This window comes from Bactrocera oleae, chromosome 4 (assembly GCF_042242935.1).
Source record: "Bactrocera oleae isolate idBacOlea1 chromosome 4, idBacOlea1, whole genome shotgun sequence".
NCBI classification, from domain to species: domain Eukaryota; kingdom Metazoa; phylum Arthropoda; class Insecta; order Diptera; family Tephritidae; genus Bactrocera; species Bactrocera oleae.
In genome coordinates this window covers 34,680,283-34,696,672 of record NC_091538.1, presented here as the reverse complement: position 1 = coordinate 34,696,672, position 16,390 = coordinate 34,680,283, and the positions used below count along the sequence as shown (strand labels likewise).

Below are 16,390 nucleotides of genomic sequence, written 5' to 3'. Positions count from 1 at the left end.
CTTACTTTATTTTTTAATACCACTTTTGGTTAGAAAGAGTTTTAGCAGCAAATCCAAATATTATAAGTTAAAAGTAATATTTTAAATGTTCCAGCGCTGAATTCCTCGGTTTGTGTCTAATATCAAAGACGCTAAGATTGGTTTCCATGACATCCAAACCAATAAGAATTATGGTCTGAGCAGGCATTAATATCAAAATACATGACATCTACTACAATTTTTTATCAGTTTCAACTCAGATTCCGACAAATATTTCATTTCACAATCTCTATGAATTTTACATTTATATTTATATTTAAAAACTTTTAATTAATAACAATAATCCTGTGACGAAAGTGTGTACTTTATACTTAATTTACAATCTCGTATACATTTAAAAAGGTAGGTAGGCTAAATACTAATTCTAAGCCTAAATACTAAGTTTCTAATATTATTTGTAAAAAGTAAAGGCGTCTATTTTGAGATGTCTGCAAATAATATAAGAATAATGCGTTTGAAATTGTTATCTATAGGAGGAGATATATGACGATTTTATCAACATTGGGACCGATCACTTAATAATCGCATAATGTAATAAAATATCTCCCATCACAACCAATATAGACATATATACAGTACGAGTATACGTATGTGTATATATGCTGTCGTCGACTGAGTTCACTAATATATGGCAAAAAGTAGTCAGATATCAAGTTGACAATATAATATCGAGGTTGATCAAAGAAATACTGTATAATGTATAGAGGCTTGTCTTGTAAAACTTTTTCATTATCTTACCATGTTTATACCTATGTTAGTAGCCATTATGGAATCTTTTGATACTCACGCCCTATTTTTTACTTAATTCTTTAAACTTTTTTACGATAAATAGTATGAGTAATAATTTAAGTTATACATAAGTACATATGTATATGCATATTAATGAATTTAAAATCATACTAAATATGTTTTTTACATGTATGTATATCGTAAATACCTATAAATCCATGTTGATCATATCATATTCAAAATGCAATTTCTCTGTTTGTATATATACAATATATATGTAATAAAAAAATATGTTTTTATTGTAAGGTAGATAATAATTTTTTTTTTTTTTTTAATTTTTACAAACCACTAAAAGTAATATTACAATTCAATCTTAAAATGCTTGAAAAGCACATATGCCCCTGAAATAGTTTCATCTCACAAATACCAATAATTATGTGATAGTAAAATATTATAATATATCGCAATTTTTAATACATATGTAAATGTTCGTGCAAACATTTTTATGTGATTATTTTACAATTTTACTTTTAATACATTTTTTTAAGAATTATTAGAGGTTCCTGAACTGACAACACTTACGAATTTACGTGTATTGAAGAAACATTATGCAAATCGATTTAAAAAAAAAATAATACAATTTGTATAATTTCATGTGACATGCTTAAACCTAAATTTGATATTTGCATTAAATTGTTGTTAAGAGTTTCATAGTACATTTTCATGAATTTAAAGGTTAATATACAATGTTTTATTTATGTACGTATATACATTTGTCTGTACCACTTAAAGACACTATGGGTGCCTTCGAGATAGCAATCACGACAGCGGTGTTGAAAATTTGTCAAAGTATCACGTTATGAGTGAATTTCTGGCAAAACTTGCAGCACGGGCGAAATATATGCAAATAATCGGCACACTAAATTTTTGGCTCCACATCAGCAAAGTAAAAATAAAAAAATATGCAGCACAGTTGCTGTACTGCTGTAATTATTACGTACCTTGAACGCACCTTACTTTATAATGAATATGTCCTATTTTAAAGACTAGAAAACTCATATCTATTGCTAAACTCCAAATGGCTGCCGGAAGATTCCGGTGGGAGGTCATCATAGGTAAAAGCAAGAAGAGCTCCATTGGTATCATAGAACGTATAGTTCGATAAATTAAGATTTTCCGAATGAATGTCATGATTACAGTTAGTAATTGAAAGTGGAGAAATATTTGCAAAACTTGTATCCACTATTACACTGCTTGTACTAGTGTTATTTAATCTTATTTGTGGCGAATGCGGCGATGTTAAAATACTGCAATCGCTATCGCCGCTGGCACATGGAATTGATACTGCATATACGTCATCTCCAACCATAAGCCCATTATTTCCACCTTTTCTGTAAACACGATTGCTGTTATGAATCTCAATATTCATTGTTATGGTTTGTTGTTGCATCGTTGCGTCATGGTTATCAGATTCGCATTCGTCAGTACAATATAAGGATTGATTTATAATGTCACAGTTTGAGTCGTCAGTTGAAGAGTTAATAATACTCAGAGGGTTGTTTTCATCTCGCGAAGTTAGTAAGGAATTAAAAACGGGAAGCTTCACTGTTCCATATGGATATTGCATTTGGTGAGAGTGATGACTGGCAAGATGTAAATTAGCATCATTTACTATGTTATCCTCCTTGCTGCTTTCGAAACATGAGATCGGAGAAATATCGTTAACATTTATTTGTTCAGGATTAAGTTCGCTTTCATGAGAAAACTCGATTCTGGGGTTATGAAACTCAAATTGCTGTTCCAAAAAGTTTTCAGAGTTTATTATTTTTAAAACATCTTCTAGTGGAAATTCTGGGCCACTTTTCAAATGATTAAAGTCGGACGGCTCAATAGGATCTAAACTAGGTATATTATCAACATTCCCTGAGTTAATATCACAGATATTTGTATCACTGAAAGAGTTTCTTTCAATTGCATTATGTGGTAAATAATTAATAGGGTCTTCTCCTGAGCATATATCTGTAGAGTCAAATATAGGAGACGCTTCTTTCATTTTAATTATTTTTTTTTGGTTAGCAGAGGGGATCTTGCAAGTATTTTTTTTCGAGCTTCGATTACATCGTTGAATTCCATCTATACTGCCGCTAATTATACCTTGTTTACTCTTTTGCTCAGAAAAAGGCGACGGATATATTGATGTTTTCTTTGAATTTTCAGGACATTTTGCGCCGCGATACGATTTTTCATTACTATGTCTTGAAGTAAAAAATCGTGACTGCTTTTTCTGAGGCCTATATTTATAATCAGGATATTCTATCATATGTAGTTTTCGTAAATTTTCCGCTTCAATTATATAAGGCTGTTTTTCCTCTTTGTCCAGTAGTTGCCAACGCCTACCAAGCTCTTTAGATATTTCAGCATTGTGTAGATCAGGCGTCTTTTCACATATTTTTCTTCTTTCCATTTGGCTCCATACCATAAATGCATTCATTGGCCTTTTTATATGACCAGGATAATGTTTCTTCGTCTGAAAAAGAAACACATATATATGAAACATTAATGAAAAAATATTTTAATATATAATATACATATATACATCTCTGCTCTCTAATATATTATATAATATTATAAATCTGAATGTAAGGATGTTTGTTACGGTTTCACGCCGAAACTATTTAAAGGATCATCATTAAAATTTGTAGATATATTTTTAATGGTAAAAGAGAGGTATTATTACTAAAAATATATATTTTGAACGGATTAAGAAACAATTAATATTATAAGGTGTTTGCAAACCTTTATAAAAAAACTGCGAATAGATTACAATCATATTTAAAATCTTATTAATTTATGCTATAGCTCAAAGACTCGTTTAGTTTCATTACTTCACTTATTATGGCCGAGATATTAACCTATACTAATATCAATTTAATCAACACAAATCTCTATATTCATCATAATAGTGATAAGGATATCCATACATAGGTATTGTACACACTCATGTCACTAAATTCTACTAGCTTATGGTATGTGGTATAAGCTCAATCGTTTAATTCATTTTGCTAAGATTATTCGCGTTGTCGATAAATATGGTATAAATACAACCGAAAGTTTGAAAGACCTTATATAAGTTTTATGGGGTATTGACGAGATTTGGTTAATTGTTTACCATGGAGCAGTCTTATCAGTAAAATAGCCCATAGAGGTGGAATTTGCTTATTATGGATTTCAACTGTAATAACAACCTCTTTAAAGTGCCAACGAACACATGTACTATTTTCATCAAAATATTTCAATATTTATAGAATTCAGCTCATTTCGTCATTTTCATATAACTTGATACCAGTTTTGATTATATTTAGATAATTCAAACAGCTGTTAGATGAAAAAAACTTTCGGCAACATGAAGGTATAAAATTTTATTGTATGAAGTAACATATGATTGTTTAAAACACTTCTAGGCTATGCGTGTGTATTATTCAAGACTATCATTTTGACTGGAATTCAACGAAAATAGGCTTTTGTTATAAACATTATTTACATTAGTGATAAATATTAGATAAGTAAAGGTGCTTGTTTATTAAATATAATTATAATAAATTTATCAGTGGGATGATTAAGGGGTTAGGGGTAGTATTTGGAAATTCATCTAAAATCAATCGAATAAAAAAAATTAGTTTTATAAATAGATAGTCCTGGGCCTGATCGAATTTTTTTCTACATTTTTGGGAAAAAATCAACAGTTAATTGGTCAATTGGAAATTTTTGAAAAAAAAATCCTTCGATCATACGAACATAAATGTGAATTATAAAATGTAAATACAGATAAGGAAACATTTTTATGCACACATACATTTGTATATTAATTAGAAAAATTTTAGGAACTTGGCGCGTTTGACTGAAGCTAGTAAATTAGTATATATCGACAATTATTAAAATAATTTTATTAAATTAATGTTTTAATTAAATTTTGTAATAGCAACACATTATGATAGATGTCCCAAATATTGTTTATTAACTACCATTGCCGAGTTATTATATAAACTCCCATTCCGTTAAAACTTATGTACGCTCTTAGTTAGAATAATTAACTTAGATAGTAATAGTCTTTTCGCACAGGTGCTAATTGATCAATTAACCGGCCTTTGTTCGATTAAAGCGTTAATTTAGATCGATTTACCATATAAAATAAAAGTCTTAACTTACTACTTTAATTCTAAATCGAATACAAATCGAGTTGAAACTGGAATACCATTCTGCAGGTTGTTGTCCGCACTGTAAACTTGAATGTTTTTATGGGTAAAATAGCAATCAACTGATAAAGATGTAATATTAAAAAGTTTCGTTCCTTCACTTTTTTAAATAAAGCCAGTGCCCAATCATAACTAGATTGTACTGATTGTAACAGTTGAATATTATTAATACACGCATTTTCCCAACTTTTTACGAACAGCAAATAAAATGTATAACAGCTGATCGTTAATCGTGTAACCGGCTGTGTGAAAGGTAAAAACCGGTTTCTCAATTATAATCTTAATGTACTAAGGTAATTTGGTCGTGCGAAAAGGCTAAAGAATGCAATGCTGAACCCATAAAGCTTAATGTGATTTCCTTTAATATTTCTATTGGAAATAGCCATCCTACTTCGAATTAATTTTCAGTTCAGTTCACGATGTGAACTTTAGCAGTGTTGAAAGCTTATACATCTGCATTGTTTACATACATAGGTCGTGCTTTTTTTGAAGTTCAGTGGCCTCGATAGAAAGCTTTTAAAATTCGATTTATAGTATAAGCATGTACTTATAATAAACAGTTAAAGTTTTTGATGAGTAGGAATGCTACTTTGTATGCTTGTTTATGTTTCTCTATTCACCCAGTAGTCGAACTGTTTTGGAATTATTCAGGGGTGTTGTGGAATCCAAGACAGATTTGCGTAGTTGTCAGAATTGCAAACCAATTCTGATTTTCAATGGTGTATATTAAATGTTCATATAGCAATTTTTAATAACATTCCTTGCTTTCCTTAATTAATCTAATTAATATTTACATCACATTCAAAATATATTCTTCGCCTTCGTGTTATCCAAACTGCACTAACTTTTTATCAACTTATAAATTTCGAGACTTTAAAATGTTTTAATTTGCTACTTCTGCTTATATTTTACGGTCTTCCGATACACATATGTATGTATATAATAAATACACATAATTGCCTGTACATATCTACACACTTACCTGGGTCGCATCTGAATAAGGTGTGCTGGAATTCAAATTAACGCGCTGCGAACCAAAAATCAATTCATCAGATTTCAAATGTCCATTATTATACTCGAATTCCTGAGACTTACTAGGAGAGATCATGTCGGATTTCATAAAAGCTTGAAAGTTAAAACCATCCATTTTGTCAAAATATAAATCTTCAATATCACATGCTCAACGAATTAAAGTTTTTTATAAAAATTTAAAATCAACTGTTTAATATGCGTTTAATTATTGTTTTGCAAATTTTAAACTGTTGAATGCGCGCTTATGATTGGCAGTGTTGATTTATGGCGTGCATACATATTAGTAAATAGTATGCACATGTACGTATGTTTGTGTATGTGCTTAGATTCAAGATTTCACATTATATATTTTTATTTCACACACTGTAGATATGGATATAGAATACACATATACATATGTATGTGAATGTATGCATATATGGTACATATATAAAAGTTTAGGTCTGCTTAGGTATTTACCTATATGTCAACTGTTAGTAAATTTATATTCAGTAAAAACATATACATATAGAATATGTATATATATACATTCATATGTGTGGGATATGTTTACATATGGTCTTTACTATAATAATACAATGTATGCATGTGTATACGCATAATATTTTGCTTAATAATAAATGTTGTATATTTGCAGTTGAACTGATAAACAACGTCATAATAAGTCAAGGTAAAATGAGCATTGTATTCGCTTCATATAATTTCATGTCTGTATATACATATTCATATATGTACATACATATGTATAAAAATATATGTATGTAAAAAAAAATCTGAATTTACTTCAAAGCATAAATAAATAATTACATTTATAGAATTTAAAGGAATTAAAAAAAAAACACTAAAAATGAATTTTTTTCATATGCACTCTGTTCTGTTGAAAATTCACATATAAAAACAGATATGTATTTTTGTGAATATTTGGATTGTATAGAAAACATTATGGTTCTGTTTTGTTTTTTAATTATTTGGACAGAGCTTTGGCATAGTTTTAAATTTATCATCTGGAGAGCGCTCACCCTCATGCCATGCTAGAGAGAACATTATTTGTTCGACATTTTAGACACTCCCACACTCTCGATTGAGCGTTCTAAATGGCTCATATTATAATCCTCTTTTCTACTGTGTACTCATTAAAGTAGTGATCGAAATTATCTTTTAGTACTCGGTTGAACACATGGTACCTGTATTATAGAATGCATGTATGTATCTACTTACATACACACTTGCATATGTATTCAATATTTTTGTATATAGATGTGCATACATAGCCTAGCAAGTATTAGTTTCGTCATATTAATAAGCTATTTCTATAGATTTTTCTTTCGACAGAAAATTTAATTAATATGTACTCACATATGCAGATGTATATGTAAATATGTATGTATTTATGAAAGATTGTTATATTATTGTTCTTATAGGTCGAATAAACCTGAATTAAGTTACACCTTTATAAAAAAATAATTCAGATGAAAATCGCACGTACACATTCGCAATAGTGAATGTATTTACACATACATACAAATATGTGTGTATGGAAAAAGTCATCGTATTCGTCCAAAATATTTATTCCGTTGATAACTTATTATATTATAATTTGTACTTATGTGCATGAATTAGTAATATTTAATTTTTTACAGAATAATCTGGATAAACACGGCAGACAAAACTTTGTATAAAAAAACCACTCCGTAATATTTACATGCATACAATTACATACAATGTATGTATTAAGGTAGGCACATAATATACTTATGTCTGTACGTAAAACGTACTTCGTAATTTTTTAGTGAACCGATTATTTTAATTATTAATCATGAAACTAGCACCAAGGTTTTCTAAAAAATTATACCGATTTTGTAACACTTATAGCCACTTTTTTTTAATAAGAAAACTTGCATATTAAATAAAATCACTAACAAAAGTTGCGACTACAATTCGTCGTATAAACGAACAAAGATAATCAACAGTTTCTACTGCAATTTTGTGACTTTATGAAACGTTGTTGTGTTGTTATTCGATGCTTTTGCACTGAATCAGCTGTTCAACGTCGTAAATGGTTAGTATTAACCATACGGTAGTCGTGTCATTGTATTGAACCAGAATACCCAGCACGAAATTTATTGAGAACTGCTGTTCATTGAACTTTATAGAGTATAAGGAAACTATATAATATATGTTTGTATGTAAATAATTATTGGGTAGTTTGTGAAATTTATTAAATTATAGAAATTTTACTTAGAATTTTATAATTACCTCCGTTAACTTTTTTAAACTGCGCAGTATTTTATTTAAATCTTATGGGCTAACATGTATATGAAGAACAAAACATATGCGTTATTTTGAACATGTTTCGTGCAGGGTTTGAAAGGAATGAATCCGAATACATATATATCATTTGCTTGTACAAAAAAAGACTGTCGACCGTGTGGAATATTCCTCAATACTTGTGTATGTGTGTATATTAGCATATGTAAAAATGACAAAGCGTTTTGTAGCAGAACCCATATCCAAAGAGGATATATGAATGTATGTACATGCAGATGCATTGAAGATATAGCGCATATTTACATATAAAATGTAGATACTAGATATTTATATATGTATATATGCATGTATGTGCATAAGAATATATATCCATGTAAATATACACATATTCTTGTATTTTTGTATGCATATATAAAACACAATATTGAGCTTTTTTGATTGAAAATATGCATCTATTAGAACACAGTAATTATAGACTTTAGGATAATGTATGTACATATGTATTTAAAGCTTCATAATACGCATTCTGTATTTATTGTATATGTATATGCTCGCTGTATTTGGGTATATTCATGTATATATATATATTTACCTGCTATTCACATATAAAAGTAAACATATACATACATACATAAACAAATTCATGCGAAATTAACATATGTATATCGTAAATTATATGAATTTTTGCTTTTATTATTATTTTGAAAGCAGTGCATACATTAGTACATACATATGTATATATTAAGGAGTATTAAACGTTAATTTTCATAGATAAATTTAGCATGAGGTATCTGCTCGGTATTCTATTGTGCCCTCCCCTCTTATTACATCACTCTATCTAACCCAGTTGAATTAAGGAGGATTAACAAAGCCCCTGGGCTTACAGAAGTGAAATGATCTATAAACGAATACATCGCTCCAATAGCCTGATTTCCTTTTCTTGCAATTGCAAGGAATGACTTTTCAGAATATACAAGGCGCAATTCAAAAGTTTCAGGAAAAACGAATATTATTATAATTTTTTTTTTAATTTATTGGTCGCCTTCAAAATAGTCTCCTTCCGCCTGAATACAACGTTTTGCACGTTCAAGAAGGTTATCGAATGACTTTTTTAGGTCATTTGTCGGTATAGCGTTGAGGATGGCGGTCGTCGCCTTTTGGATGGCATCAACGTCAGCATAGCGGTTTCCTTTCATGGCCAAATTTAGTTTTCCGAACAAACAAAAACAAATGGCACCCTGCGCCATATCAGGCGAATAGGTTGAATGGTTGATGATATGAATGCGATTTTTAGTCAAAAAATCTGTCTGATTCTGAGGTCTTTTTCGTGTTGTTTCAAAGTGTGCGGGACAAATCGAGCACAAACCTTTCTGAGGCCCAAATTTTCTGTCAAAATACGATAAATCGACGCTGCGGATATTGATAATTCTGATTCCATATATTTAAGCGATGATTTCGGCTCTTTTTTTAATGAATTCACGCACAATTTCCGTGTTTTTTTCGTTCACAACATCTTTTGGCCGGCCCGAACGTTCGTCGTCTTCCAAGTCCTCCCGTCCCTCTTGAAAACGTTTAAACCACTCGTGAATACAGCTACGGGATAGACAATCATCGCCATAAACTTGTTTCATCATTTGATGAGTTTTGGTAAAAGTTTTACCAAGTTTAAAACAAAACTTAATGTTGGCTCTTTGTTCGATGCTCATTTTCCGACCGACACTACAAATGTAATGTCACATGTAGCGCGATATCTCAGCTGTTATACAAGTCAGCTGTTATATAAATTTTATACGACAACACTGAAGAATACACAATTGAGGGTTAACAATTTCAGACAGATGGCGCCACTAGAAGGCACGTTGTTTAAAAAGTTCTGGAACTTTTTAATTGTACCTTGTAATTAAATTAGTTCTTTAACTTAAGTATTAATAAATAAGTGGATGATAGTGTTGATGATTTCTGTAATATTTTTTATTATGTACACACATATGTAATATCTAGTCATAAATATTAAAATAGTATTAATATCTTTATGTAAAAAAAATTGAGATTTTTAAAGACTATAAAACCAATTATGGAAGTTTATCCCATATCATAAAATATTTGTTTGTTTATTTAAAACGTGATTCATGTTCATAATTATTTTACCTTTTCAAATATTGAAAGGAAAAGGAAATATCAGCAAATATTAGATGTATTCAGGATTGGTCTAACAAATGTCTTTGAAGAGAAAGATTAAACTGAGCACATATCTACGTGCTTATGTACGTATGTATGTATTTTGACTGCCTCTTGAAACTCTCCAGAGGAAAAATAATGAGGCTCTGAACGATTTAAGAATGCTCACCCATCAAAATTTAAGCTACAAGGTTTGCCCCAACAACAACAAAAACACATTTTGTAAAAATGTTTGTTCAACCTAATCTCAATCTGATAAAAATTGACAGAACTTACTTTAAAGCTCATTAAAGATACATGTATATTTATTTAATGATTTAAATTCATACGTAACATAGTTGGATAAAATTGTAAATTCACTCTCTTAATGCGGATTGTATTCAAAAAATATATATTTATATATTCTTCAACTTTATTTCATATGTTGCTATTTTAATTATTCGATATATTTGTAAAATAAATATAATACAAAACAAGTAAGGAAGGGCTAAGTTCGGGTATAACCGAAAATTGTATGTTATACTCTTGCAAGGATCACAGCCGGGGAAGTACCTTCAGGTGTTGACAACCATCCTGGTTGTGAAATTTTATGCTTGTGGCTTTTGTGTGTTTATTCAGTGAGTTGTCGCACTTTTAGTAGTTCTCAACATAACCGTAATATGAGTAGTGAGCGCGGTTATTTCCTGATTTCATAGCATAAAATGAAGGTCCGGAGATATGAGATTTTATATAAAGGTAGGCGGTGCCACGCCCATTGTTCAATTTTGACGCCGGCTCCTATAAAGCCCTTTTATAACATCCCGGATGTACAATTTTATGTCTCTGACGCATTTAGTTAATGATTTTGAAGTTTGGTTATTGTAGTTTTTAACAAAACCGTTATATGGGGAGTGAGCGTGATTATCATCCGATTAGACCGAGCAATTAGGAGTCTTATTATAATCCTAATTTCATCTTTGATGAAGGACCGATAAGGGCTGGTGTACCTCAGAGAGTGTGTTAGGCCCAACTCTATATATCTTATATACAGTAGATATTCCAACCTGTAATAATGTATTAGCATCGACTTTTTCGAATGGCACAATGTACTATCAGAGCGTCAAGGGTACAGACGAGCGGTCTGATTGTGTGGGCGAGAGCGTAAGTACGTACTACGGTTTGTAAAATAACAACAAATCACGAAAATCATAAAACTCATTTAATTTCCTTGAAGTGCCAATCGTGATTTATAATCAGTGTACAGTTATTCCTTTTTATAATTAGTAAGCGTAGTGCGCTTAATTTTGCAAACAATGTCACAACGATAAACTTAAAACTAACAAAAACATCAATACATATTTTCCGCTACATTAGATGACTATCTAGGAGATAATAATCCAATTATCTAAGCAAAGAAAATATACAAAGTGAAACTTGCAATACAACACAAAATATCCCATCAGAAAGTGCAGCGACAGCAATACCTCCAGCTGTCGTCTCCCACAAAAACAACACGGTGAAGTTAATTCGAACCCAAACGTCAAACAAAAGATAAACATCAAAAATATTCCTGAATACACACATATGATATCGAATCAAAACGAATAATGGAACTAATAGAAGATGGTGTAAACGTAACGCAATTTTAAATCAAAGAACACTTGTATAACAAAAACAAATTCTTTTAACCAACATTGAAGACTATAAAAAGGTTCGAGGGTACTTAGATCAATCATAAGTAAAATTCAATTCTTAGACGTCTAAACGTTTAAAAACAAAAACATATCTATTGAAAGGGCTAAACGACAATACCTACCCCGAAGAAATTTCTAATGAACATATCAAAACGATAACCTAAAAATTCTTAAAGTTAATCAATTTACCACAATAGTTTCCACGCAATGCAATATAAAAATACCTATGTTGTTAACGAATTGAAAGCAATCTAAATTGTTTTATACCACTGCATTAAATGGGAACCCCTCCGAAAAGCTGAGATTCCGCAATATATAAACTGTCAAAATTTCTTTCACAGCGCAGCCAATTGTAATCTACCACCAAGATGTGTCAAATGTAGCGGAACTTACCAAAGCAAAGATTGTTCCTCATTAGACGCTAACTCAACCGAAAATGAAAAGGTGTTTTGTGTTTTGTGCAAGAAATTTGGGCAACCAGCATCCTACAAAGAGCTTCACATAAAAATAAGATTGAAAAAATAAAACCTAATAGCTACGAAAATAAATACTAATCAAAATTTTACTAACTCCAATTTAAGTTACGCAAATGTCTGTAAAAAGTCAACTGGTGAATTTTGTGATACCAATAATCAAAGTTCTTAAAATCAATTATTCGAAGAACTAACAAATACTATGTTATCTTTAAGAAAACTATTAACAGTTCTGCAGAAGCAGCTGGAAATACAAACGAAGAGAGCTAAGTAAATTCTTATCGTATAATAATCCCGATATTGTTCTGTTGAACGAAACTAAACTTAACACAAGACACAAACTTAAATTTATAGGGTATAATTTAATCAGAAAAGATTGTTAGCAACGAGAGGGCGAGGAACCGCAATTCTAGTTAGTGAAAATATAAAATACACGAAAGTCTTCCACCAACACATCGATGCCTTATCCTGTTTAGAATCTTGTGTAATTAAAATACATATGCCTCCAAATAACATCATGTATATAATTTCAGCCTATTACCCGCCAGGTAATAATAACGACCCATTCAAATCTGAACTCAACACAATCTTCGAATCTTTAAACCTACAAAACCCCAACCACTATTAAATATAAGCTGGTGATCTCAACAGTAAACACACAGACTGGGGAACCTACAAAACAAGTCTAAAGGTAAAGCCCTAAAAAACTGGCTCACCTCCAACGAATTAAAGTTCAGATGCAACATGTACCTATGCTTCGGTCTCTCATCTCAATAGATATTCACAGAGCAAACAACACAGTTAACTGCTTGAGATGCATTGATTACGATAGCGATCACTGCGCTTTTCAAATCGTTGCGATTAATAGGGACAACACAAACTATTTGACTTTGTTAGGCAACCCAAAAAAAACCACACTTGACTACAAAAAAACTAACTGGACAAAATTTAAAAAAGACCTTAATATGCAACTTCAAAATAAATCCATTGTACCAAGCGATAGAAACTTGAGCAACTCAGAGATTGATCATTTGCTTCATTTAAATAATATTGTCTTGAAAGCCATAGAAAATATGCATATAGAAAATAATGTAATGTAAATCAATAGCCCTACTCAAACTCTTATAAACTTGCCTATTATAAAAAAACTGCAGAAAAAAGTAAAATCCTTTCAGTCATTAAAAAACATAATCGACCTTTAACATATCTACCTCCCACGACACTTTAAGGAGAAATAGCAAAACTGAAACTTGTAAAAAAACTAATAGATGACAATATTAAGAAACATTTTAATAACCAACTCGGACAAAGACTTGCTACCCTTACGACTAACTAAATTTTCCGTTATTAAAAAATTGTGTTTAAAAGATAACAATAATACAATCAGTCGTATAAATATCCCCTTAAACTCATCCCACATAATCCAAAACGCTGGCTTGGACCGCGTGCTTCTACAAAAAGACTTAGTTAAAAACAACTACGACATCAATAACAATAAATTTATAAATGAAATAATCGGGACTCATTTCGAAGCAGTCCATGCTTCAAAAGAAAGTAAACCCAACAATTCAGTACACTTTCAGGTACAAGAATGCTTCAAAAAGTTTTTGGAAATGAAAACTTTATTCGACAGCACTCGAGCGACCAAAACAAACTTCAATACCAACAAAATAGCCAATAATTTAAATAACGACCAAACGGAAAACTTTTTTGTTAGTTCATACGATCTTACATGCCTACTTCCCACCTAACTGGAAAATAGCTAAGCTAATTGTGATACCCAAGAAGGATAAGGACAAAAATAACTTAAAAAACTTTCGGCCAATTAGCCTGCTACCAAATATTAGTAAAGTGTTTGAAGTTTCGGTTAGTATAAATATTAATAAAGTTACTAAAGCCAACAACTTAATAAGTCCTAAGCAATTCGGGTTCAAATACAGGCATTCGACTATACATGCCAATAATCTTATCGTCTCCGAAATAAACAGGAACTGGAATAAGAAATGTGTCACAGGTGCATGTTTCTTTGAGCTTGAGAAAGCATTCGATCAAGTATGGATTGAAGGGGTAATATGTAAGCTCATCAGCTATAAATTTCCTCTCCATCTGATTACACTTATTTATAACATGATATCCGGCAAAAAATTCTCTGTACATATAAATAATACAAAAAGCAGTAGCGTATTTCAGGAAGTAAATGGTCTGCAACAAGGGATGCTCCAATTCTGTTTAATCTTTTCATCCTCGACTTAGTACAAAAAATGGACAACATTGTAGCCTTCGCTGACAACATTCTCATTTACCACTCTGACAGAACGATCGACAGCGTTAATAGTAACCTGCACCTCAAATACAATACGGTTGAGGATTATACATAAACTGCCATTTTATAATGAATATTGACAAATGCGAAAGTATCTTTTTTCGCCCTCCCTTTAATAAATGTAACTCAAACATTAAAAAAAATGTAAGGAGTTTAATATGAAATCCAGTATAGCAAATATCCAAAGACAGCGCAAGGGGAGAATCAAATATCTTGGTATTCACCTCGATAAGTTTTTATATTTTAATGATCATATCAACCTACAAATCTTAAAAATAAATAAAGCTCTTTATTCTTATAAAAATATGTTTTCCTCAAAACTGCTATATAACAGGCTAAATGTATTATTCATCATTATCATGTATCAATCACTAGTGAGACCAATACTTTCATATGAATGTTCAATTTGGTTTGATATCTCTCCTTCATATATGGAAAGACTCAAAAAATTCGAGAGAAGAATACTCCGATCCCAGAATTAATTGTCACATCATAAATCTAATTAGAAGGCATATAAGTCGCATCCTATATGATGACAATAACACTTTAATAAGAGCTTCTTTTTACGAAAGTGATGACTACTTCGCATTAGCTATTCCAAACGGATTTGTACCACCAGAATGCTTTATCTAGTTGGACAAAAATGGCTTCATCCAAAACGAAGACAACATCCCAATAATCTATCACATATTTAGAAGAGCTAACAACAAAGTAGACACTTCGAAAATACTCACTGCTGAAAACACACGTTTCGACACATTCCTTTCATTTAGAGACAAAACTAAAACAATATTGACGAAACAGAACTGCTAACGGCTATTAAATGATAATGAAAAGTAGTTCACTCCATGACACATCTGGTCGGATTTCTGGTTCTTCTTTTAACCATTTTATATTATAAAAGCATCTATGCATCTTTTTTTTACCTTTTCCTTGCAAACAAATACAAGTATATACTATATAAGTATCTACTAAGCTAAGATATACATACTATCATTAGTTAACAAAATGTTACTAATTATTGATAGCGGAGTACTCGAGAACTCGTCTAGAGACACTGTACGTATACTTATATTATCGTTGTACTATTGTTTATTGTAGGAATAAAGTTGATTAATTTTAATCAAATAAACAAAAATATAAAATAAAAGTAAAAACAAAATAAAATAGGGTACAGACGAGCATTTAGCTTTGGTCGAAGAATGGCTAGTCAACTTGCGAATAAATGTAAATGAACAAAAGTGTCAGCATGTTACATTTTCACTAAGACGAAAAATGTTTCAGCCGATTAAAATGAATAACATCTTAGTATCGAAAGCAAATGATGCACCTTATCTTGGCATTCACTTGGACAGAAAACATATATCCACAAGCAGCAAATGTAATTGGCTTTTCAATAAAAATAAAGTTAGCCCTGACAAC

At 30.8% G+C, this 16,390-nt stretch overlaps 1 protein-coding gene across 14 annotated transcripts; it reads right to left on the bottom strand.

The window, feature by feature from the left end:
- Positions 1-267: 267 nt before the first annotated feature.
- Positions 268-15,983, bottom strand: Sox14 (Sox box protein 14). 14 transcript variants are annotated; one of them, XM_070107641.1, is made up of 4 exons: positions 7,906-8,086; positions 7,073-7,237; positions 6,004-6,146; positions 268-3,295 (listed from the first exon to the last, which is right to left on the bottom strand). In XM_070107641.1, exons 2-4 carry the CDS (start codon positions 7,095-7,097, stop codon positions 1,808-1,810), a joined length of 1,656 nt encoding a protein of 551 aa, XP_069963742.1. In that variant the 5' UTR covers positions 7,098-7,237; positions 7,906-8,086; the 3' UTR covers positions 268-1,807. The 14 variants fall into 14 exon arrangements, with proteins under 14 accessions (XP_069963742.1, XP_036224787.1, XP_069963745.1 ...); XM_036368894.2 differs by lacking the exon at positions 7,073-7,237 and having other exon boundaries at positions 6,004-6,048; positions 6,117-6,416; positions 7,829-8,085; XM_070107644.1 differs by lacking the exon at positions 7,073-7,237 and having other exon boundaries at positions 6,004-6,048; positions 6,117-6,146; positions 7,829-8,085.
- Positions 15,984-16,390: the final 407 nt, after the last annotated feature.

What these genes read in the sequence shown, in the direction of transcription:
- Sox14 (XM_036368882.2), bottom strand. Translation starts at nt 7,954, where the DNA reads ATGCAAGTTTTCTTATTAAAAAAAAGTGGCTATAAGTGTTACAAAATC. An exon ending in CTATAAGTGTTACAAAATCG is followed by an intron (nt 6,147 to 7,905) that starts GTATAATTTTTT and finishes TTAACTTTCAAG; the next exon opens with CTTTTATGAAATCCGACATG. An exon ending in CTTATTCAGATGCGACCCAG is followed by an intron (nt 3,296 to 6,003) that starts GTAAGTGTGTAG and finishes TTTCTTTTTCAG; the next exon opens with ACGAAGAAACATTATCCTGG.